We start from the raw sequence: 25521 nt of genomic DNA on the forward strand, positions 1-25521 counted from the left end.
AGAAAGATGTGGGGTGATTCGACCATCTCTTCAAGTAACAATTTTTTTTTTTTACACATGTCCACATAAGAGAAGAAAAAAGGGGGGAAAGAAAATTCAAACTAATGACTTCTGCTTCATAAGGAGGGTCTCCACCCGATTGAACTACTCCCGAAAGACCTCTTCAAATAACATTTGAAAAGTGCTCAAGCCACCCAAAATTCATTAAGAGTGGCTAGGCCACCATATTTGAGGGGTTGCTTGAGTTACCCTAAAAGCACTTGAAGGATTGGGTCAGGATGGTTTATTTGCTAAGAGAGGGACTAGTTTTTAAAGTTATGAAAACCAAGGAATAATATTTCTTTATTTTTGGAAGTGCTGGGAATAATTTTTTAAATATATCAAAACCCAGTAACTCCTTTTTTTTTTCATTGACTAGTAGCTAGAGATTGAGATTCCAGATCATCGTCGTTCATGATTCTAGATTCCAATTTTTCCTTTGGACAGCCCTTGCTTAGGAAGTATCACATAAAGAAGGGTATATTATATGTTCCTTCGCTCAGATTCCACTCAACGTATAATCAAGCCGTGTTCTCCTAAATATTTTACTTTAAGCCCAAACCAGCTTTTTCTTAAGACATATGTTGCAAGTACCTCCATGTCATCATGTCTTGTATGGTAGCATTGTTCGTGATAATTTCATTCCAGCTAGAACATTAAAGGCATATGTTATCTCCATCCAAAAGAACGAAAAACTCAATGATCATTATTCCTGCCCAACTTTGGAAGGGTTGGACTTTTGAGAAAATGTCAAAATGTTGTCTTAAAGAGTGTCGCCAAACAAGCCCTTTGTAATTGTACTAATTGTACCATTGAATATTCCAAACTAATTACTCAAAGTACACTATAATATCACTTTTGATATTGAGAATGAAAAAGGGTGCATTTCTCAATTTTCTGACAGTTGTCTCGTTTCAACATGAAAACACTCTATCACTGTATATAAAAAAATATTTAAAAAAATAATAATGAGATATTGGGAAGAAAATGGGGTTAAAAGAATATCTGAAAGTCTACGACAAAATTCATTTACCCCTAGTAAAACCAAATTGGTATATAAAAAACAGGCAGGACTCTGAAGAATCTGGAGATCTGGGCAGGAAACCAGCAAAGGCTCTTGTCGAAATCTTCAGCAGCGAAAAGCCAGATCAACAACCAGCTTCTATACTCCAAATTCATCCTTGAGAAGCGCTACACGCCCCACTAGAAAATCCCATGAAGTGGGTAAGGAAATAAAAAGTATTTAAGACTTTTTTTCTTCTTAGTTTTATTTTGTTGAGCAATTGGAAACCTGACTATCATGTGTCATCCAATAAATCCTGCCAAAAGAATTTCTTCAAAGAAAGTTCCTGCAAAAACATTTAGAAGAACACAGCTTGATTATATAATGGTCGCAATTGAACAAAGAAACAAAAGTATGCTACACAGACTCAGAGACAATGTTTTTCAAGAGTGAGCCTTTCTGAGAGAGATGCTGTTTCTTCTATCCCACACCACACAGCATGGCTTTGGGAAACTAAACTTGCTGGCTAAAACATCAACATTTCCACCCTCCCCTCCTACAACCAACTCGCTTTTCTACAATCCAGTATTAGAAAAACAAATAAAAAAGACCTACATCATTCAGATGATTCAAGGAATTAAATTTTGCCCTTGTTCCAAAATTTGTGGAATAGATTGATCTGACTCCTGGAAAAAACCCAACACCCAACATAGACATGCTGTATAAATTCCAGTGTCTAGTTTCAGATTGCTATGATGCGTAAGGGATCCTATCTTTCAATCTCAATAATGGGTTGGCTCCTCATAAGAGTAATTTTAATTTAGACCATTGTCTTTAGCTTGAACACCATAATCAGCCAATGAATTTGACATAGTTCAAATACAGTTTGATTTCCAATTGGTATGTGATAGAATGCAACAGAGATTAAGCCAACAGCATAATGGAGAAGCAACATACCCAAGAGTAACTTCAGGTGGGAAGAAGTGGCTGTCTCTCGATAGATTCTACACGATGACTTGCCTATATAGGGGCAAATTATTAAGGAATGATTAGCATGAGTAGAACATAAGAAAAACTTTGCAAAACAAGGACTGCAGATTCACACCTCTTCATTTACTCCTGCAGCCATATTTATGAAAGAATCCTTTGCCCTGTGGAGGCAATAAATATTTGAAATTGAGATAAAAGATATACAAGTCACAAAGTTGCCACTAAAGCAATTACCCCAAAAACCAATTACAAAATCAAGGCAAATCAAGAGATCAGCAAGGAAATGAGCACATACTTGTGGTTATCGTGAACATCTATTGGTTCTAGCTTCCCATTTTGAGGTTCATCTCTGACTTTAGAAAGGGATGAAAAGAACTAAAGGGAAAGGAAACAAAAAAACAAAAAACAGAAACAGATCAACAAGAAGACCAACTAGCAATAAACTCTTTTATCTTGTTTTTCATCCATCAAAAAGGTTGTCTTGAAATACCTGGTGCATCGAGATGAATACAATAGAAATTCCCAACAAAAAGTTCATAGTCAAAGTATGACCAAACAATGCAGCAGATGCTATGCCCGTAAAGATTGTAGCGACTGTTGATGAGTACTTCTTCAAAATTGTATCTGAACATATTAACCAACATCCCAATAAATATGATTGCTAAAAGTACAAGATGCATGTATGACTAATCTATATCATTAACATCCTTTTTTATGAAATGCATTACTTAAAAAAAAAAAAAGAATTAACATGTTTTTAGCAAAAATTTGATTCTTAACACTCGCAGGGGGGGGCAAGAAATCTGGTTTTGAATGACGCTACATGTATGGCATAAATTTTGAACTGAAATACTCCATGCAAAAAAAAAACAGAGAGAGAGAGAGACAGAGGGGGGGGGGAGGGGAGGAATCTATTATTAACCTGCGTATTTGAAGAAAAAAGATGATAGAATTCCTTGTGCAGCATTGTTAGCTATCAGAAGCATAGTAGCTTTAGAATGACCTTGCAAGATATCAAAGCTACTAGGACCTGAAACATTTAAAACAACATTGTGAGACCTACGGCCTAATTTGATTCAGAGTATTGACAAAGGGTGCATTTAAGAGTTCTCAAGAATGCGTTTCACATTGTTCTTGAAGACAAAGATCAATCAAATGGGATCTCAAAGAAATGGGAGTGACCACCCTATTATGGTATCAGAGGCAGCCATTTCAATTTTACTATCATTTGCCATAATGGACTACCATTTTCATTTTCATCAATTGTCTCATTTATGACAAGGGATTTGCACAGTGATACAAAAAAAATACATCAATATAACTTACTCTCCACAGGACATCCAACAGATCATTCTTTTTCCCAAAGAAAATTGTATGTACATTTGAGGAAACTGTGAAGATGGGCTGAATAAGAATATTTTTTACAATTAGAAAATAATAATACTATTTACTTCAAATGTTAAACCAAAAGGTCCCTAACAAAGACACACTAAAGTATTTCAACCAAGACAACATTTTCAAACTAACCCAAAACTGACGGAAATAGGGAAAGACAACAAAACTTTAAAATTTCTCAATTTCTTACATGTTTCACACTCTTTTCCAGGAAGCAGAAGCAGTTTATGCAATTCAGAGAAAACAAGCAAGATGATAAATTTTTGTCACTAATTTCAATGCTCCGTTAATAGATTCTTCTTCTCACATAGTTTGTCATATCCAAAACACACTATAACCTGCCAGCTCAATTGAGACAAGTAATCAAACTCGAGTGCAGTAGAAGCAGAAAACTGCTTCACACGGATACAGTTTTAACAGAGTTGAATGTTAGCAATATAAGCATTAAACTTAGAGAAACCCTACAAGGAAAATGGGTAGATGTGTAACAATGTATACTCTATCAAAAGCTTCATTTCAGTTGAAGTCATAGTATTCTGCTTAATATCTATGAAGCAGGCACACAGGATATGGCACAGATACATCTATACACACACCATGTATAAGGAACAACTTATGGCAAAAGGGAAACCACATACTTTCATATAACCAACAAGCTGCCTGACAATTGTAATCCTGTTTCTTTAATAAACAGTACTCGAATTCTATCATACCAGATGTACCCCATTAGTGTCCAAGAATACCTAAGTATGTACCTTTTTATGTAAAAATCTAAATTTAAAATATGGATGAGATTCATTATCCATAAGTATTAGGAAGTATCCAAGAAGAACCAGTTTTTGATACAATAACGATACAAATACTACTAATTTAGGTATATTTGTTTTTTTACGCCAATCTAATCTGAAATTCCCTGCAAATCAAATAATAAAGATTCATGCTCATACCTTGGAAAATGACAGTTCCCAATATTCCTAGAAAGTTGAATATAGCACCATATCCGTACAGAAATAAGTTCTGCATGCCCAAATTCAGAGATTCAAAATTAGACAACAACTTCACCAAAATATATTTTCATTAATTCCTAAATATTGGAACTTGAATATGGCATGAGTCTGAATGTAAGATATGACAGAACTATAAAACGTACTTAGAATGTGATTTTAATACAAGGCAGATTGACTCAAATATGATTGATGATTCATAATTATTCCCTTGAGGTCAATTAACTAAACCAAAAGGACAGGACCCAGAGATCCAACAAACTCAATATCACTGGTAGATGTGGTCTGCATAATGTGTTCTCTCTTAACTTTCAAGAACGGAACTGAAGAGAGCTTCAACTTTCTTGGGTTAGCCCATACTATAAATAAAAACCTTAACTCACGTTGAACAATTTTACATTCCAGCACACAACCACACCCAACTGTCACTCAGCATGCTTTGATGTACACTGGCAGATGTACTTGCTATTTTCCTTAAAATATATTGTTGCCATGGTGCAACATATAAAAGAATTATACTCTATCCTAGTATATCACCTGGAGGTAAATGCTTGTATCATATTGGCTTTTTAAAGCATACTCATTGTAGACAGAAGCCAAAGATGGAACAGTTACCTGTAAAATATATTCTTTACATTAGCCTCCGACACACAAAGTCCTAAAAAAAGAGATACAATGAAAACAGAGTATTTCTTTTTTTTTTTTTTTCTAACTGCCTTCAATTGAGCATTTCAATAGTACAGGTTAAGAGGGCAACAAACATGAGAAGTCACTTACAAAGATCACTGTGCAGATGTATGCTCCCGTTGCAACTGGAAGACCCAAAGCAGTGGAACCTTCAGGTAAAGATCGCAACTGATTTACGCTAATCCCAATGAGCAACAGAGCAAGAGCTTCCCACTATAACAAAAAAAAAAAAAAAATCAGTTTCACAAAAACAATACAGTACACACGGCATCAAGAGGTGTATTTTCAAAAGAAAGCCAAAGAGTTCATATTGCCTACTCTCACAACAATAACAGAAAATATGGTCAGAAGCAACTTTTTTTGCTAGGAAAGATGAAGAGCAATTAACATATGGTACCAACCTGAATTATGGAAAACCGGCGCCTCATTATTATCTTTAACAAAACAGCAATTACCAAAACCTGCATGTCCAAAGACAACTGTCAAATCTTTACAAGAGTTTAACCTTTTCTACACAAAAATTGAACAACACTAGAAGGGAATATTGAGACAATGTTCTCAACAAATCAAAAAGCTAAAAATACAGGTTAAATAAGAAAGCTTTGTTTATCATTTTCCTTTGGGAAATGCTAGGGAGCCAAACAAATGAACCCAAAGAAATTTCCAAACTGATGTGGCAGACCGTGAGTGGCAGACAAGGGAGAGAGAATTGCATTTTTTTAATTTAAAAACTCTTGCCACGTCAATTTGAAAATTTTTCTGGGCTCATTTGTTTGGCTCCCTAGCACTTCTCTTTTCCTTTTGGCCAGTTTGGAAGTCACCACAATTTAGAAGCCTAGAGGATAGCTCCCCTTTATGGGTGGGGATGGTTGCTACCAATAGTTCTCGTTTTTTCAAATTTTCCTGAATTTTTGGATTTGTGTTCTCTTACTTCTCCCTAAGCCGGTGTCTCTCTTGTAGACTCCTTAAGTACTTGGGTTGCGCCCCTTTGCACCTTCTAATAAGATTGACTCACTTATAAAAAATCATTTTCCTTTACCCTAGTTGTAATGACAAGAGCCATAGGTATGGAGCCATAGGACCCTCGGTATTTTTCTTTCTTGATATCACTTGAACAAACCATCAATCATCCCGTGTGGAAGTTTAGCTTCAAAACTCCTCCTAATACTAGGCTACTTCATTTATGGCACAAGAGCTTCCATCCCCCACATTAAATCAGATTATGATAAAGTAGTTATTACCAACTCTTTTTTCTGTTATCTGTTATGATAAAATAAAGAAAGTCATAGAAACAGAATAACATTACTATGTAAGAAATTGCTGATACAGGGTATCCTCTGATACAGATCTAAAAGTTAGACATAGAAAGATTGAAAAAGCATGCTTGCAGCCCTAGCAAATAGGATTCTAACAGATAATGAAAATTACACAAAACATTTATGCCAAACATAGTGTCCAAGCAGCATCCGTTGAATCCAGCAAACTATCATCTTCAGCAGACAATGTAAAATGTAATACAAACAAGTTACCTAGAGCAGGAAGCATTACTATGGGAGAGATAATAATAGCAATAGCTAAGCAAATGGCAAAATACCTTCATATTGCTCAGCATCTTCACTGTTGCAGGATTGAAATATAGCTGCACAATAAATGACTTCATATTAATTATTTTATGATTTTAATCAAACACATCAGTTTTCAAAATACCAGTACGAGAGTAACTTATGGTGAAGACAATTCTATTCTAGACAAAACAGCAGCAATAGATGTCAAGACACCTAGCATGCCTACACAACAGCCATTTCCAGTAGTGCGGACACCAGCTGCCATATGTACATAACATGGCATATGTAATGTGCACTGCATGACCAACACATCATCCTACAACCAACACTCTTTTACAAGAGCTCAATTGCAGGAGATAGTCTAAGGTGTTCTGATCTTAATCAGTGGATTCTATCCAGGTAGGATCAGGATCATACAAACAATATGCCATGGAGGCGGGGAAAATACTACCAGAGTGAAGGCTGATGCAAAGGCAAACGTAGTAATCTGGCAAGATACCCAACTGAAACTTATTGGTAGAAGATTTAATTTTAATTAGTTCCCAAGTCAGGTGTTTCGGTCTTTTTGTAGTGTTCCTACTAGCTGACTATGGGCAAATTTTCATGACTTTATTTCTTAGTTTTGGTCAGTCTGCAGTCCCTTTTGGTTGCATTTTAGTTGCATATTCAGTTGACTTAGAGAAACTTAACCCCACGGTCAGCTACTAGCTGCTCGTTGATATGTGATACATCTTTCACTTGGGTGTAATGCTCAAGAACCCTAGTATGATGCTATGTGGATCTTTGGTCTTCCATTTTCGTTTTCCTTTATTTGCTGATTACTGTGTTCCAGCCCCTTCGCTCGAATTATTCTAGCCCTAATACTAATATTTCAGCCCCAAATACAACCTAAAAATCGCATCTATTACAGATCTGTTAGTTTCATCCAGTCCTAAAATCATTAGGTTCTTGTTAGTTTCTCCTCAACGAATTTTTTGATGAGTGATGAAATTTATTCAGAAAAAAAGAACAGCGTACAATAGATCGTATAAGAGGAAAGAAAAGGCAATAATAATCTAAATTCCAGAATTAGAAAGATCCAGAAACTCCAAGAAGACAAAGAAGAGAACCTGCAATTGTGATCATTCTACTAAAAATTGATCCGACTTCAATCAACTTCTTAGAAGATCAATTCTATCGAAAGTTTGAGAATTCCTCCCATTCCAAAAACTCCATATAAGACATAATGGTAAGGTATTTCATATGATACTACTTCAATTTTATTAAAGCAACCCCTTTCAACACACTAACAAATTGACCACCAACTTAGGCATAACCACGAAATCCAAGATAGCAACAATAATAGCAACAATAACTCCCTAGCAGTAGAACAATAAAGATGGTAAACTGCCTCCCCATATGATTTTGATAAACACCAGTCAACTATAAGCGCCTTGCGCTTTCTGAGATTATCAGGTGTTGATATTTTACCCCATGCTGCCACCCAAGCAAGAAAACATCACAATTGCATTCTCAAAATCTTGACAGCTCCAAATCAACTTAAGGAGTTTAATGTTGGCAATAATATTCATAAGAACAAACTCCAGTCTCTTTTTCAAGTGCATCAGAAAGTAGCATCTCCAATCAGCTATTAGAGTAGTTAAGTCCTCCACTTGGGTAGCAATGCTATCGCTATCTAAGCCTAGGTATGCCACTCTTTAGTAAATTACCATGCATCTGAATAATCTGAAAAAACTTTCAGGTTAGGATCACCACCAGGTTGATCCTACACCATTCCTAAAACTATATTCCTTAATTCATCTTTGAGTTTTGCAGTATGGAAAGTAGGACACTTGTAATTATACAAATTATAATCATAATGTAGGAAATTCAGTGTCATAAATCCTGACCATCTGACAAACTCGTGGTGATGGCTCGGTAGAAAAAGAGCTAAAATGGGCATCTAGAATACTGCATCAGCACTGCCTAGGTACCCAAATTCCTACTCCTAAAAAGACAACCTAGGTGGTCAACATTGCAAGGCCGTTTTCTATGCATGATATTGACAACAAAGCTTGTAGGAGAATCAAGTCAATATTCAAAGAAAAGATTAAAAAAAATTATTTGACATGCTATCTGAAAGCCCAAACATATGCTAAGAGAACCTATATAAGAATTTACCTGCATTGTGAACTTTAGATAGTTATTAATAGCATAAAGAAGTGCTGGAACAGCAAGAAGCACATTGTTTCGAGCTGCCTGCAAGAGGAAGAAATCATATTTCTGAGATTATAATTCTTTTCAAGTAAACAACAAGATAAGTCAAAGATGGTTGCAAAATATACAGGATGGAAAAGATAAACTAAAATCAAAACTTCAAGTAAGAGATTAAGCAGACCAAACTGAAAAAAAAGGTACTCAAAATCTAAGTACCACAACATCATGAAATGTAAAGAGAAAACAATAGACTTACTGAAAGAACTAATCAGGTTAAATAATTTGCAAAGGTCACAGACTATCACCAACAAGCACTGTTTTTTCTATTGATGGATCAAAGACTCTTCCAAGTAATCAAGTGGCCTACACAACCAGAAGTTTAACAGGCCTAATACAATTTAACCACAGTTTCATCACTTACGAGCCTAGCGGAAGGCCAATCAGACAATGCAGGCCACTCATGCAGATTTTACCTAGTCTGTCATCTTATATCCATGTCAAAGATCTGTGTCTTTGACCTTCATGTATATAATGGATAGGAAGTCGGTACAAACATTGACAATCCGCAATTAGAAGAATTAAAAAACACGGGAGCAACTTCTTTTAACTCGTAAATGCAAAATTAAATTCATTATCATCAAACTGATACATAATTACTTCTGAAAATTTACACATGGATATATTTCATGTGAATCTAAGCCTGATGCAATCAAACGCTGCATAAAAGGGGAAACCTACTCTTGCCTTCCACTTTAGCCATATTGGGAAATTTATTTGTGTCCATAAATAATATCCATTACTAAATATCATTTCAGCTTCCAGTTAATCATTCTTGTATCCAAGCGAGACTAAAATACCTACCTCAATTTCCTTGATGTGAGACTAGAAGAATATTGCATCCATACAGTGTGTATAAAACCCAAAACTAGTTAAATGCTAGAGAGTTCGCTTTATCAATATATAATGTGTGAATTGCATAGTATACAGTAAAACACCCCTAAAGCTAAACATTAATTCTAAAAATTTATCTTCTCCATTAATAAATCTGAAACTACCAAGCATAGTTAAATTTGATTATTATGCAAAGAGTTCTTATGCAACATACAAATGGCCTTCTGCAACAGCTTCATCTTATTTTAAAGATTTAAAAGCATAAATAGTGTGATGCCAGTCATAGACTACTACCTGCACAAATGTGGAAATTGAGAGAAGAGGCTTCTCCCCAACTTTTTGATGCCGAGCCTGCAAAATCATCAATAACCTTACCAAGATAAACAGAAGCTCTTGCCCCCAAAATAAAATAGTCTATGAGACAGTATTCCAACAATACCTCTCTCTCACTCTCTCTCTCTCTCTCTCTCACACACACACACACAAATTAAAACACTACTATCTCCATGACATGATAGATCAAAAAACAACTAAATCTGCCCAATATCTTCCTGTCAATACAGTGTCTTGCTTTTACTTATGAAGCACAATTCATATATGTTCTTAGAAGAAAAATGAATCAAAAAAGGCGAAGAAATGGCCAAATGTACCTGTAATAAGAGCATAACAATAGCAAAGATTAACTTTGTAACCTCTGTCAAAAAATTGACACTAATTGGGCTAAACTTGAAACTCCCATCCACCTTGGACATATAAACCAGAATAGGCTGCAGAAAAAAAAAAAAAAAAAAACAACAACATTAAAATATTTCAGATAATCTAGAGATAAGGACAGAGAAAACTTCCCAAAGGAATTATAGCAAAGTTAGTGGCGTTCAATTTAATAATTTGGACCAGGATCTCAAAGTTTAAGTAATAAATTCCCACCGGGATTTGATGCCAGTATTCTCTGCTTATAAGCAAGATATAAACAACTTATCTCTAATTTTGTAAAATTTCATATGGTTGGCAATCACAAAAGATGATAGAAATATGTTTGCATACCTAAATGAGTTCTAATGGATAAGGTCTTGAAGGGGATCGGTGATGGTGATAATATCATTGACAGTAGCTGCAGTAATGGCAGTGGCAGCAGTGTGGTAGCAGTTGTTGTGATAGGGTGGATGTGAGCATCGTCATAGTGGTGGTTATTGCCAAGGAAGTAGTAGTAGCTAGATGGCAACACTCACAGCTACAAACATGAGAGGGTCGTGGTGGTAGGGTGGAGAAGGCAATGATAATACTGGGTGACAATGGTTGTGGTGCTTGTGATGGTAATAACTGTTAAATCACCAATAATTCCAAAAGTTTAATCATTTAATTAATATTCTATCACTCTCTCTCACATGTGGGCTCAAATTATATTTCAATAAGTGAGGCCCAATACGTAGAATACAAGGTAAAGTGAATTATGGATACACGGTTCAAATTCAAGATCTCTGCTAAAGTACCATGTTAAATCACCATTTATTCCGAAAGTTGAAGCTGATTAAAATAGGTAAATTCAATCATTTAATCAATATTTTAATAGTAAAACAAAAATGGAAACAATAATAACAGATCCTATAATGTTCAATTATAAGAATAATTTTGAAATTTTGGCATTAAAACGAGCTTTCATTCACCCAAAGCAGCTTAGCTGACCACCAATATAAATTGACTTGTTTTCCAAGACAAACGAGTCCATCATCTAAGCATAAAGAACATTATTTCAATTGATGTTACATATATCAAGAGCAGATGATAGTCTACATTGCCAATTCCTTCAACCCCAAACCACTAACGACCATAAAGACAAAATGACACATCTACCTGGAACAAGTCAAACTAGTGCTTGACACATATTGAAACCTAGACATGACAGATATAGAATCATCTTACAAAATTCATATCAAAAGAGGAATGTGCACGCGTGCGTGCGTACTATCAAAGAATTTGTAGATTATCATTACCTTAATGATAGTGACAATATAACTGGTTCATATATGAAAATCACCTGTAAACCAACTAGGAAACAATCACCAACAACCAAGATAAAGTTAAGGGCACGTTGCTTGGATGACACCCTGGTCTTGTATCGGTCATAAGCCCTTGACACAGTTTTGCTGGTTGGGGAAACCAACTTTGAATGGCAGACACTGCATTCCATCATCCCGTTCTTCATTGGCTCCCCACTCTACACAAAATTGAATCTGAAACCAGAATTTGAAAAAAACATAATCATGAAAAAAGTTGCTCAAAACTATAATTACCCATAGATTAAATAAACCTACCAACCACAAACCATGTGCTGATATATTATTTATGAGGTAGACTCAGATCAAAACAATGTCGGAAACGCTAACCCTTCATTTGGTTCCTTACAAAAATATATCAAGATTTGCAATCTTAAATTTTCATTATTAGAGGATAAAATGAAAAAATTCCCAATTGACTAGACCCAACACGACTACATCAAAATAAAGGTAATCTTTTCATGGTACGAAATTCAAATTCTGATGCTCATTCGTTTTTCGTTTCCTCCACTTCCTCAGCAAGCAAACAGAAGGAAAATGCGAATTCGATTATCCATTGCCAATAAAGCCCAGATACAAAATTTACACTTGATAACTTACTCGATCAAAGTTCATTAAAAAATGGCTAATAAACACTGTTCAACCAGATCTCACACCTAACAACAAATATTCAACATTTTCAGAGCAAAATGACACAATCTTCAAACAATGAAGATCCTCATTGAAACCCTAAAATTAGACAAAAATCAACCAAATATACATATACACAGCTGAGATCTTCTTAATCGGCAGCACAATATAACTACTACTAACAAAGCTAACACATTTCCATCATCAAACGTAAATTCAATCAACCAAATCACTTACCCAACCTAAATTACCTCCAGACCGTGCATTTATCTAAGAATTCCCTTTATCACGCGTGCGATGAACTTTCCCGCCAGATCCGCAACACCGGCACCGGAATTCAATTCCCTCTATCTCTCTCTCTCTCTTTCTCTATGAGATTTGTGTCTCGGTTGAGATTTACGTCTGAGAAATTGGGAATTATAAATCCTCTCCCTTCTGAGGAATTTGAATTCCCACAGATGCGAGGAATATGCAGAGAGAGAGAGAGAGATAGAGAGACTTGGAAAGTTTATTAAACAGACTTTTTGTCTGTCTAATCCTTTCTATTGCTTTAGATGTACACAAAAAAGAACACGCTCTCCGTGTGCGGGAAAACGACTCACCGACGCAAAGCGGGAGCGGGTGGGTGACGGATCAGTCAGGTGTCGTGCTTCGATTGGAGGAGGTGGAGTCAAAGTGGGGCCATGGAGTGGGTTTGTCAGGTTTCTTGACCACTTAAGATTCGTGGCCGAGTCGGGTGAGGTAGGAGGTGGGTGATGGGATCATTCCTCTTATTATTTTATATTTGTTTTCAGCTCGGCTTTCTCTTTCGCTTGATTAGATGAACTCCCAAGCTAGCTTTATGTTTAATTTTAAATTTGCCACGTAAACAGCAGTAACTGTCAGAAAAAGTAATCAGCTGTCACTTTTACCAATTTCCCTCATATGGAAATCAACAATATTTCTTATGTCTCATAATTTACTTCTCACCAAAACTATACGAAAAATAAATTTAAAATTTAATAGCATAGCACCCATACTTGGCCATAGAGATATTGCTTGCATTAATTCAAAAAAATTCCTATTCTTATGTATCTACCCATCATTAAGGAGGGTTAATATTACATCATAAAGTGAACTGGTTTTTCAATATTCTGAGATTTTATTTCAATAATTTTTCTTTTATAGATTTCGTTAAGTGACCATGTTTAATGTAAGATACTTATAGTATCACAATTTACTTCTGTCCAAAACTATATGGAGACAAAATTTTAAATTTAAAAATATGGTACCCATAATCAGTCGTATAGGTATTGCATGAATTAATTCTACCAAAATATATATATATATATATATATATATATATATATGCATCATTTTGGGTTCATATCGCATCATAATTGAACCGGTTTTTTAATAGTCCGATGTTTTATTTCAACAATTTATTTTTAGATAAATTATTAGTGTCAATTGTCCATATTTTTTCTCATATTTTTTTTACAACTTTAATAGATCAATCATTAGATTTGTAGGGTCAACCATTGACTTATGCGGAGTCCACATAAGTCCACAAATCTAATGGTTGATCTGTAAGATAATATGGACAAAATATTGACACCAATCATTTCTCTTTTTCTTATAAATTTTATTAAGTGACGATATTTAATGTATGAGAATTATGGTATCACAATTTACTTCTCTCAAAAATTATACAAAGACAACAAATTACATTTAAAGACCTAAGTCCCCAAATGATAGTTCAATCAGTGGACCACGCCTTATGAAGTGGAGGTCACTAATTTGAATCTCCACTCCCCTTCCCTTGTGAGGACATGTAAAAAAATAAAAATAATAATAATAATAAAATAAAAAATAAAAAATTTAAAGACCTAATACCCATAATTGGCCATATTGGTATTGCATGCATTAATTATAAAAAAATATATATATATATTCTTATGCACATGCACATCATTAAAGGCTTCATATCATATCACATCATAATTGAACTGGTTTTCAATATTTTGAGATTTTATTTCAACAATTTTTCATATATGGATTTTATTTAGTGGTGATATTTAATGTAAGATAATTATGGTCTCACAATTTACTTCTCTCCAACAAAATTTTTAAATTTAAAAACATAGTACCCATATTCGACCATATACTAAAAAAAAATTATACTCTTATGCATATACACAGTATTAAGGGTTCATATCCAAAAAATTTCACCTCATTATTTCAAAACCCTATAACATAAAAGGAGACAAGACAAAAATCCTAGCCTATTTTCTCACAAAGCCAGCCACCACTTGCCCCTCTCTTTTCTTAAAATTGTCTCCAATAAACCACTAACCCTAAATTCGACCAACCCTTATTTAACAAACACTCACTTTCTCTTAAGAAAAAAAATAGAGGTATTTTAGATATTTTGATATGATTTAACAGAAAAGCTTAACGGATTTGTGACATTGCAGAAAATTAGAAGCTTGATATACTAAATTAAAAGTTTTTGAAGTTTTGAGAGTAATTGTGAAAGTAATAGAAGTTTAGGAGGTTAAGTGAAGTTTTCCCGAAGATATTTGTAGATATCTTTGTTAAACTTTCTTCTTCATTATTTTGTTTTATCTTTTCAAAACAAAAATATCAATAAATAACTTAAAATACAAAACACTGAAAAAAATATTTGTATCTTTATGTTACATCATTATTATTATTTTTTAAACAAAAAACAAAACAAACAATCCAAAACACTTTAACAAATGAAGCATATCTTTTTCGTAATTTTCCTTTTTTGTTTATTTTTGTTTTTCTATTGCAAATTATGATCACTTGAGTAACATGTGAAATCCAATAAATAATACGTCTATCGTGGATCATTAAGAGCATTAACTTCTAGTTGAACAAATATTTAACTATAATTTAGTTGCGCTCTACCTCTTTGCTTATGCTGCGTTGAGTTTGTTCATTCTTTTGTTTATGTTGCATTGCCTCCGACCATCCCTTTGCTTATACTGCACTGTCTCTGTCCGCCCTCCACCATGATACACTGCTCTTCGTCTCTCCATAATCGGTTGGGCTTTAGATCTAATTTTTCAAATTTAGCTCTAGTCTCTTCAACTGGTTTCAATCAGCCACGCGCCGGCATACCGTGCTATTCGACTCCTTAGCTGCCCATCAGCATAAAACGGCTCAATTTCGTCCATCACATGCCGACTAGCGCATTTTGCCTCCCTCGTGCCAACTGTTATAACTCTTTGCTGACCTATTTTGACTATTTTGGCTAGCCTATTGTAATTGCTCTAAAAAGTATAGGTAGTACATGAGAAGTACAGGTATCCGTATTACATAAGACGTCAGTAGCATATTTGAGATCTGTGCACTATTAATAAAAACAAACCTAACCACAGTACATCACTAATTGACTTGATACAATTTATCTTTTTGTTGTAAATTATTTTTATCATTATTATTATTATTATTATTTCTGTTACAAATTATGTTCACATGAGTAAAATGCGATATCTAATAGAGTTAAACAAAAATATTATTTGCTGAATTGTTGGGAATAATCTCACTTTATTGGCCCACCATTATATCATGGGTCTGAAGACTAATAACAGCCCACTATAAAATAATGGATCACAACTCTAAGCACTTTTAAGTCAAGTTGAAGTAGAATACTTAATTCAAATATAACTTTACCTCTTAGCCTATGGGCCATTAAACCAGGTACAAACCCTAAACTGAATTATTATGCATTAAAATAACTTTACCTCTTAGCCTATGGGCCATTAAACCAGGTACAAACCCTAAACTGAATTATTATGCATTATACATACTCTTCTTTCAGACACTGACTTAGGCATCAAAGTGAGATTTCACTAGCACTCCAATGAGTTTTCTCTCTCGTAATTGGTTATTGTTTTGCAGTAATTAAAGAAAATGCTAGGTGTTTTTCATTTATCAGGAAATTGTTGAAAGATGGTAAAGAAAATAATTTTGATCATTTCTCAATATTTAATGTTTTGGTCAAGAGAGCCGCACCATATAAATTTTGGGAGGAAGGAAAATAGGAAATGATGAATAAAATTAAGAGAAATATTAAGTATTCTCCTATTAGGTAAATATTATTCTATAAAAAAACTGGCACCACCGATTTCTTCTTTGTCTCACTTAATTTTTATAAAATAATATCCCTTTCAACTAAGAAAAACACATATTTTATAATAATGCCACTCCTTAATCCAGAATTTTGTAGATGTTGAGTGCTACGCGGGACTCATCGACGTGGGCCCGATAATGTTTTTGTTTGGCGAAAGCCGCGAAACAGACTACCCTAACCATGGTTCCAAATCTCCCGAGTCTCTCTCACACTTTTGACGTCCAAAGAGCAGTGGATCATTCTAGACAGGAAACCAGGTACCTCGACGCCACATCCAAATATATTCTTATTCATTTTGAGATTGTTTTCCAGCTTAAGCTCGATTTGTCCCTCTTAATTTTCTTTCACTTTCTCGGGAAGTCTACTGCTTAGATTTTTTTTCTTTTCCCTGAAGAGAAAGTTCTTCGGTTAGACCTCTCTGCAGAGGTCTATTGGGGCCTTCTTGATGGCATTGTTTGCATTAAGATGTGCCCTATTTTTGATTCCTTCTTCTGGGTTCTAGACTTCTAGTAATCAGTTAGAAAGTTTAGGGTTTGTAGTTATGCGCTTTTTGGTTGCTGAGAAAAGGTGCGAATAGAAAAAAAACAGCTTTGGATTTAGAGTTTTTTTTTTTTTTTTTTTCGTTTATCTGGGAATAGGGCAGAAATATCCACTCGATTTTGTGTCTTAAATACTCTTTGGAGGGGAGGCTTTCATTTTCTTCAATTTTATTGTTTTTGAGCGAGATAAAGTATTGAATTCAGAGAGGCTATTATTGAGATTTTCCTTGGTTTTCTGAGTAACCAAAAGGGGCGTTAATGTTCTTGTAATGGCACTTTCGTTTTTCTGGAACCTCCAAAACCGATGGCCTTTTTCGATGCTGAAATATGATGACCTGAAAGTGTCAGATGAATTGGTCCGCAAACTTTCACTACCCAAACACACAAAACAATTTGTTTACGCGGTTCGTGAGCCCGAAACTCAGTCCGTGATTTACATCCTCGCTGCTCAGAATTTATCCGAGCGATCAGCTTTAGATGCTGAGTATCTTATTAGGGAGGTTAGACCTGATGCCGTTGTGGCTCAGGTGGGTCGTTTGCCACTGACTGAAATTCAATCGGAAGAGCATGAATTGAGAATTGGTATTCGTGATCCAGTTCCCACTTCGTCGTTTGGAGTGCTTAAGCGTTGTTTTATTGATAAGTTTAATAAGGAGAAGTATGAGAATGTTGCTGGCAACTTGGTTTTGCAAGAGATATTTGGGATTGGTTTTCATGGACATTTTCTGGCTGCCAAGAGGGCGGCTGAGGAGTCTGGATCATCATTCTTGTTGCTCGAATCACCCTTTTTGAAATGTTCTGGTGGGGAAGATACCTCGGGTAAACTTGATGCAGGGAACAAGTTTCAAGGTCTAGTTAGTAGTTTGGTTCCTCAGAAAGCGGGTTCTGTTGTTCTTCTGGCTTCGAAGAGATTTTCCCTTACCAGTGATGTTCAGACACAGATGGTGAAGTCGTTATCAACATATATGAATCTATCAATATCAATGTATAGTCACTCGAGTTCTGTAATGAAGGTAGGGTCAAAGGAAATTCAAACTAGATGCAGTTATGAAGCACCACCATTTGCTCAGTCCATTTATCCGTTACTTGAGGATCTACATTATATATTTTTTGACCTCCCATCGCTCAGGAGTGCTCTAGCTCATGCACAGAAGATGCTTCTTGATGTTAACAGAGGTGAAATTGTGGAAACCCGCATCATATCCGAGGTCCACACCTTTCGAATTGCAGTTGAGGGGCTGAGAATCGCTTTAAACAATGCTGGTCGGCTACACATCAACAAAATAGGGAATAATCCCAAGTCAGCTAAGATGGAGTTTTCGGAGCTTCCAGATGAGGACAAGTCACATGTGCTCCTTGCACAAGCCCTTCAAAGCCAGACTAAGAAGTTCAAGACTATAGTGGCAGTAGTGGATGCTAGTGGCTTAGCAGGTCTTAGGAAACACTGGAACACTCCTGTTCCTCCAGAGATCAAGGGTTTGGTTGAACAGCTTGTTATGAATTGTGAAGGTGATGCAGAACTTTCAAATCATACTGACAGGAAAAGATTATTGACTGGTAAACCTGTGGTGGCAGTTGGGGCGGGGGCAACGGCAGTTTTTGGAGCTTCGTATCTCTCTAAAGTTGTTCCTGCATCAACTGTCATGAAAGTTGTAACATTCAAAATTCCTGCTTCGCTTAAACTCGTTCTGACCCAAACTCAGAAGGTAATGGAACTAGCCCTTGGCAAGACTCTTGCCTCATCAAAAGTTGTAGCTCCAGGTATTGCAAGTCATGGGGCCAAAACAACATCTATCATGAAGGCAACTGCTTCTGCTGAGAAGATCCGGGCAGTAGCCCACAGTGTTATAGCCTCTGCTGAGAAGACCAGCTTTTCAGCCATGAGAGCAGCATTCTATGAAATAATGAGGAAACGACGGGTGCGGCCAATTGGTTTCTTACCATGGGCAACATTTGGGTGTAGTGTTGCAGCTTGCTCAGGCTTGCTTGTGTGTGGAGATAGGATTGAATGTGCTGCTGAATCTTTACCTGCAGCTCCTTCCATTGCCAGTTTGGGACGTGGTATTCAAAGTTTACACCGGGCATCTCAATTAGTGATCCAGACAGATGGCACCAGAATACAGAAATCTATAGAATCCCTTATGTACGGATTGAAGAAAGTAAAGGTTCAATAGTCAATAGAGTAAGAACATGATTCTCCTCTTGTTTGGATACTAGTTTTTCCTCATCAAAATGTGATTAAGGCCTAAATTATATAGTTCAGGGAAATATTTGTACATATAGAATCTGCCGTAGCCGTAGGAGTTGTTTGTATTGGGTGTTCCTTTTTGTTTATGTATCACACGATGGCTTTTCTGGGATAGGTATTTGCCCCCTCCTATTTTTCTTCTCTGTTTTGATTATCAAATTTTGATAATTTTTTGTGAACAAATTTATCTGTTTCTTACTCCTTTCGCTCAGATCTCATTGAAAAGTTTGTCTCTATATTTTCAAAAAATTGGAAAACCATGAACCATTTAGAAGTGTTTAGAGTATCTTTGGAATTTAGTTTGATAAATAGAGCTTTTGGGCAAAAGCTTCGTTTTTAAACTTCTGTCAAAAGTGTTTTTTTGGGTCATTTTTAAGCTTTTTGGACTTTTAAAAGTTCTTTTAAATTTTTTACCAAACAAATGTTTTTTTTCTTCAATCTGGTTTTTTCAGTATTAAAAGCACTTTTAGACCACTCAAATGCAATCTCAAACATGCCTTTAATTAAGCACATATTGTTATTTTACCTACAAGTATTAACACACAAAAAAAAAAAAAAGGAGTTTGGGGCTTTGCCATTTAGGGCTCCCTTTTTCCAGGAATCGAAGAGAGGGGGGAGATGGAAAATGCGGCCAGAAAAGGATCTGATTGCGGCCCACTGTATAATGTATTGGTAGTGTATTGGACATGACTGATATTTCTATCTAAATGAGGTTATGTTTATGTTGGGCTATGATATCTTATTTATGTAAATTATGAGTTCGTGGTTTCAAGAAAAATAAAAGAGATGAGCAAATTTTTGCTGCATTTATTAGGGTGGTAGTAGTAGCACTGCGTGGAATATGTGAAATCTTGTAATTATTATTTGGCGGGCGTTATAGATAGATTGTGTATTACTTTTTGTCTGACAAAGAGATTTACGACGTATCTCTTGATTTATTTCTAACATTTTAGCCTAACCCTGCTTCTGACATTTTGAAAGCGGAAGAAAGGATGTCAAAAGTTTTTCAATGCGTACACCTATTGAAATCGTCTCAAGATGTGCTTCCCATGTTATGTATTTATTGATATTTGAATTTTATTTAGAGTCCGTTTGGCTCTACTATTTCGCGAGTTAAAGCATGATTTTAAGCAAAATTACGGACTATGTATTGTCTGAAAGAGCAATTTTAAAAAAATTGTAGTTTGAAAGTGCAAATTTTTTAATGTTTTCAAAATATTGTATTTTAAAAATATGTAATTTTAAAGGCTAAACTTAAAAAAAAAAAAAAAAAAAAACATTAAAGTTTTTATGCATACGGTCAGCGGAATTATAAAATATCACGTGACTAATAATCTTTTGCTAATCGGCTAAAAACTACACCTTATGAAGCAGAAATCACTGGTTCGAATTTTCCTTCTTCTTGTGGACATGTCAAACAAGAAAAAAATAATAATAATCTTTTGCTAATCACAAATTAGACCCCGAAATCAACTGTTAATGTTAGTATTAAATTATTAATGGGAAGGAAAGGAATATCGTTAATTCCTAGTATATTCCCCAACTCTTTTCTTTTTGTATCATTGAACTGTCTCTCTCTGCACGCCATGGCTTCAGCTTCCAAGCGCCAAAATCCCACCTTTTCCAAACCTCTGAAAACCCCATTCACTCTAAACCCCAGCCTTCACACTTGCCCCCAAGACCCAAAGCCCACTACCGGTAGAACCACCACCTGCTCGCCTATCAGACCCTCCCAAGAAGACCTCGCCCTCTCACTTTCCTCCCACCTCACGCGCCAGGAGCTCCTCCTCCGCCGGTCCCGCCACCTCAAGCAGGTCGCCAAATGCTACAGGGACCACTACTGGACCTTCATGGAGGAGCTCAAGATCCAGTACAGGGAGTACTACTGGAAGTACGGTGTCAGCGCCGTCAAGCAAGAGCTCCAACACCACGCTTCCCAGAGAGATATTGAAGCCGGTGATCTTGAAGGCACTGGTGAGAACAACAACAACAACAATGTGAATATGGATGTGACATGCAACCAGCGGTGCGTGTTTGTGGGGTGTAAGCTAAAGGCCATGCCTTTGACGAGCTTCTGTCACCTTCATATCCTCTCGGATTCCAAGCAGAAGCTCTACAAGGCTTGTAATTATGTTATCAATATAAAAGTCAGGTATTGGTTAATTTGCTGCACACACTATTTATTAGAGTTGTTGTGGTTTACAAAATGGAAAGATAATGCAAATTAATTGGTCAAATTTTGGTTTTCCTTCTTAAGATGAGCTAGCCGTTGGTGATTGATTTCTTCCCTTGTATATATGCTAGCCGTTTGGGTGATTTGAGTTTCCTTTGTTGGTGCTAGCCGTTGCTTGTTTGATTGTTTCTTTCTTGTTCCTTGTTGAGTGATGGTTTGTTCATTACGCCCCCGCAAGCATGACAAGTGGCACACGGCGTTGAGCTTGGTAAGCATAAGAGAGAAATGAGATGATGCTGTGGGTTTAGTGAAGATGTCAGCCAAATTGTATATGCTGGAGGGGAAGCGAACTGCCAGAATTTTGGAGGTGACCTTCAGAATTGTCGTCTGGACAGTTGACCTAGTCAACATCCGAAAATGATTGAAGGGTGTGAGATGGAGACCGGCGAAGTAGCAAACGATAGGAAATGGTGAACTTGAGGTACCGCAACATACACTTCGCCGCTTGAAGTTGGGGAGAGGTGGACCGGTGCATGAATTAAGAGATTGTTGATAGCAAAGGAGATGTCAGGACGAGTAAGAGATAGATATTGTAGGGTGTTGACAAGACTGCAGTAGGAAGAGGACTCAGTGAGTGGATCACGAAAAGAATATGGAACAACAACCCTCCTATCCCACATAAACAATATACCACCGGAAGCCCCTTTAGAAGCTAAGTAGCACCAATCCACATAATGACAACCCCACAAGCTACGCAAAACCTTACTAGAAATGAGCTCCAGTTCAGTTTCCTGCAAACAGATAATGTCCGACTTCCATTGCCTAGTGAGATACCTAACTCTCAATCACTTGTCAGCCTTATTTAACCCTCTCACATTCCAAGAAAGCAACTTAGGCTTCATAAACAATCGCTAGCAACCCTCCCCTTGTTCCTAACATGAGCAGCACTGCCATCATTATTAATTGAGCAAGATAACCTTTTGAGTTCTCTAATACCTTTTTTTCCCAAGTTCGAACAAGAACCAGCTTCCTTCTCAGAATTGCTCGCTACAATGGCTGCAAATAGGGCCTTAAGCTCCTCTTTGAAGCCATCACAAGAAAGCCTCACAAAAAAAGGAACTCCTTTACTAACTGAAAAACCCAATCAGCAAGCTCTAGGTTGGGCTCCATCACTGCTAGACACTTCAATGGAGTGGCCTCCACCTCCAAAAATAGATCCAGCTCCATACAAGACCAGGAATAATGGTGATAGAAGCTTCAGAACAAACAATTATCCTTCATTTTCCCACCACCACCTCCTTGCACCACTTCAGTGGGGATTGAACAACTATCCCTCATAGTAATCGACTTTCAAGAGATAGTCTCTTCAAAAGGAAAATCTTTATTTTGACAAATCTTCGAAGGGAACTTTTGCAAAACAATCAAAGGCCTCCTTCACTTCGGGTTCTCTAGAAACAGAACCTACTATCTCTCCTTCATGCTAGACCCAATAAGGCTTAGTGCCACTATGAATCACCACTGAAAGCCCAGAAGAGAGGGGATCCAAATCCACCACCTGTTCTTGCATTTAAATTGTATTGATCAATATTTTGTTGCTTTAATGATTTGAATCCCATCAATGGGATGAGTAATGAGTTGGTTGGTTTACTCATCTGGTGGAATTTGCCTTGGTGCATTGGGGTGATTTTCATGTTACCAGATTCCCTAGTGAGCAATCGGGCAAAGCTTCGATTGTAGGAAGAGGTGGGATGGTTTTGCTCACCATCTATGGGATGTTATCAAATACAGCATTTTATCTCCAATGTGTAGTAATTATGAGCATAAATGTAGTAGGAAGGGGTGGGATGGTTTTGCACACCATGTGTATTATGAGGTAGGAGATGGTTGTAAAGGTTTGTTTTGACATGATGTGTGGTGTGGGGAAATACCATTGAAGATCCTTTTTTCCAGAATTGTTCACTATTGCATGTGGGAAGGACGCGTGGGTGGCGGAGAATATGCAGTTTCAAAATGGTACTATACGTTGGAATGTGTTGTTTATTCGCCATGTGCATGATTGGGAAGTGGATGTGGTTTCTTGATTCTTTGAGTTGTTGTATTCCCAAAAAGTTCGGTATGGATATAAGGATTCAATTTGTTGGATTCCATCGAAAAGGAAGACATTTGCAGTGAAATCTTATTTTCAGGTTTTGTCTACTTTGGTTCCCTTAGAAGAGTATTTGGAAAGTAAGACACCACCCAGAGTGACTTTCTTTGTGTGGACGGCGGCTCTAGGAAAAATATTAACATTGGATAATTTACGTAAGATGAATATTATGGTATTGTATGAGTAAGCATGGTAGAGAGTCGATCGATCATTTATTCCTGCATTGTGCGGTTGCAATAGAGATATGGGGTGTACTTCAGCTTTTTGGTGTTAGTTGGGTTATGCGAGTGTACTTTAGCTTTTTGGTGTTAATTGGGTTATGCCTTGCAGGGTGAGCGGGTATTTTTTTTTTAAACAAAAATTTTAATTAAAAAAACGTTTTTTTATTTTATTTTTTGAACGAAAATTTTTATTTAAAAAAGTTATAAAACAAATTTATAAAAAAAGAAGGAAAAATTTTCATTCTGTATAAAAAAAAACGATTTTTTTTAAATTTTTTTTTTTTTTCCTTATAAAAATGATTTTGTTTAATTATTAAATTTAGACACCACTTGGATTTTATTTTTTATTTTTAGGTTTAAGTTTTTTCTAGAAGTTTAAGTATTTTTTGTTTTTATTTTACTATGGGTAGTTTCATCGTTGGGGGACATTGATAATTTTTGGTAGTTTGGTGGAGATATTGTTAGTTTAGGAAAGACATTGTCAATTAGGTGGTAGTTTGAGAGGGGTATGTAGACTTTACCCAAAAATAATTTATAACGTTACTCCCTAACATTGTACTGATCCGAATCCTAGGTTGTACACCTAGTAATTGATTAGGCATTCCTCGGATTGAGCTGTATTTTTTTTAAAAGAAAATATAATGCTTACAAACTTAATATTTATATCAATAATGATTTACCTCGGAAGTTGTTCGAAGTTGCCGCCTATTTTTTGTGATTGCTCATTTTCTGTACGAGATAAGCACTAAAAAAATAATTTTAGAAAAATTTCGTTGAAAATGTTTTCCAACCGTCCAAACAAAAAGAGCCTAGAAGGAACTAAAATTCCCTGAATTCGGAATTTGGCTAGGGAGTGAAATAGGAGTGCAGGACCCACCTACCAGAAACAACTGATCAGCAGAAATTTTAGGAGATCCCCAGGCATTTAAAATTTTTATCTACATTTTAAGAACAGTGCTGCATCATGAATCAAATTGAGACCAATGGATACATATATAATATTTGGCTTTACACGGGTTTAAAAAATTTATAACATTCTAAATATGATGATGGATCTTAGGTCACTGGCTTCAAGATGTTTCCTATGCTGCTTAAATACAATCTGTTTTAGCATTAACATCAGAGATCAAGATCTTGGCTTTTATGTTCTTCCTTCTTGATTGCTGAGCCTGATATACTTGAGAGATCAAATCAATCATAAAACTATCAGACTCCTCCCCATATGGGAAGGCCAAGATGTACAGACAGAATCTGATCATGAGAGAATGCTTCACCAGGTTCCAGATTACAATGAGAAGAACTTGTGTTTTGGATTTTAAAACTCACATGACATGCTCAGAGAGAGGTTTTACTGTACTTTAGACCTCTTCCGTGCCAAATAGCGTTCTTTTGCTGCAGCCACAGCATCTCCACTTCTCTTATGATGGTTAGTCTTTGGCTCTTCTGAGGATGGTTGTTCACCTGAAGTTTTTTCTTCAATTGAAGTGTTGGTAACTGGCATTGCATCTGAGGACATGAAGCTTCTAGGCAGAGTGGAAGTTTCACCTCCATGTTTTTCTTCCACAACTGAAGCCTCCAAAAGTGGATTTGAGTTAT

The 25521-nt window shown here is 36.1% G+C and overlaps 3 protein-coding genes across 4 annotated transcripts; 2 read left to right on the forward strand and 1 right to left on the reverse strand.

Annotated features, from left to right (window-relative positions):
- Nucleotides 1-822: 822 nt before the first annotated feature.
- Nucleotides 823-12984, reverse strand: LOC132180448 (CMP-sialic acid transporter 2). 2 transcript variants are annotated; one of them, XM_059593285.1, is made up of 16 exons: nucleotides 12706-12984; nucleotides 11806-12001; nucleotides 10421-10537; nucleotides 10065-10121; nucleotides 8844-8921; nucleotides 6713-6757; nucleotides 5520-5579; nucleotides 5209-5331; nucleotides 4969-5046; nucleotides 4375-4444; nucleotides 2955-3062; nucleotides 2523-2656; nucleotides 2328-2407; nucleotides 2148-2193; nucleotides 2000-2062; nucleotides 823-1388 (listed from the first exon to the last, which is right to left on the reverse strand). In XM_059593285.1, the coding sequence occupies exons 2-15, from the start codon at nucleotides 11971-11973 to the stop codon at nucleotides 2012-2014; spliced, it is 1215 nt and encodes a 404-aa protein (XP_059449268.1). In that variant the 5' UTR covers nucleotides 11974-12001; nucleotides 12706-12984; the 3' UTR covers nucleotides 823-1388; nucleotides 2000-2011. The 2 variants fall into 2 exon arrangements, with proteins under 2 accessions (XP_059449268.1, XP_059449261.1); XM_059593278.1 differs by having other exon boundaries at nucleotides 12692-12984.
- Nucleotides 12985-16754: 3770 nt separating this feature from the next.
- Nucleotides 16755-19499, forward strand: LOC132167980 (uncharacterized). Its single transcript, XM_059579038.1, has one exon. It carries the CDS (start codon nucleotides 17407-17409, stop codon nucleotides 19309-19311), a length of 1905 nt encoding a protein of 634 aa, XP_059435021.1. The 5' UTR covers nucleotides 16755-17406; the 3' UTR covers nucleotides 19312-19499.
- A 1464-nt stretch (nucleotides 19500-20963) lies between these two features.
- LOC132167591 (uncharacterized) lies at nucleotides 20964-23233 on the forward strand. The gene has a single exon (XM_059578602.1). It carries the CDS (start codon nucleotides 20972-20974, stop codon nucleotides 21611-21613), a length of 642 nt encoding a protein of 213 aa, XP_059434585.1. The 5' UTR covers nucleotides 20964-20971; the 3' UTR covers nucleotides 21614-23233.
- Nucleotides 23234-25521: the final 2288 nt, after the last annotated feature.

Source organism: Corylus avellana, chromosome ca1 (assembly GCF_901000735.1).
Source record: "Corylus avellana chromosome ca1, CavTom2PMs-1.0".
Taxonomy (NCBI): Eukaryota; Viridiplantae; Streptophyta; class Magnoliopsida; order Fagales; family Betulaceae; genus Corylus; species Corylus avellana.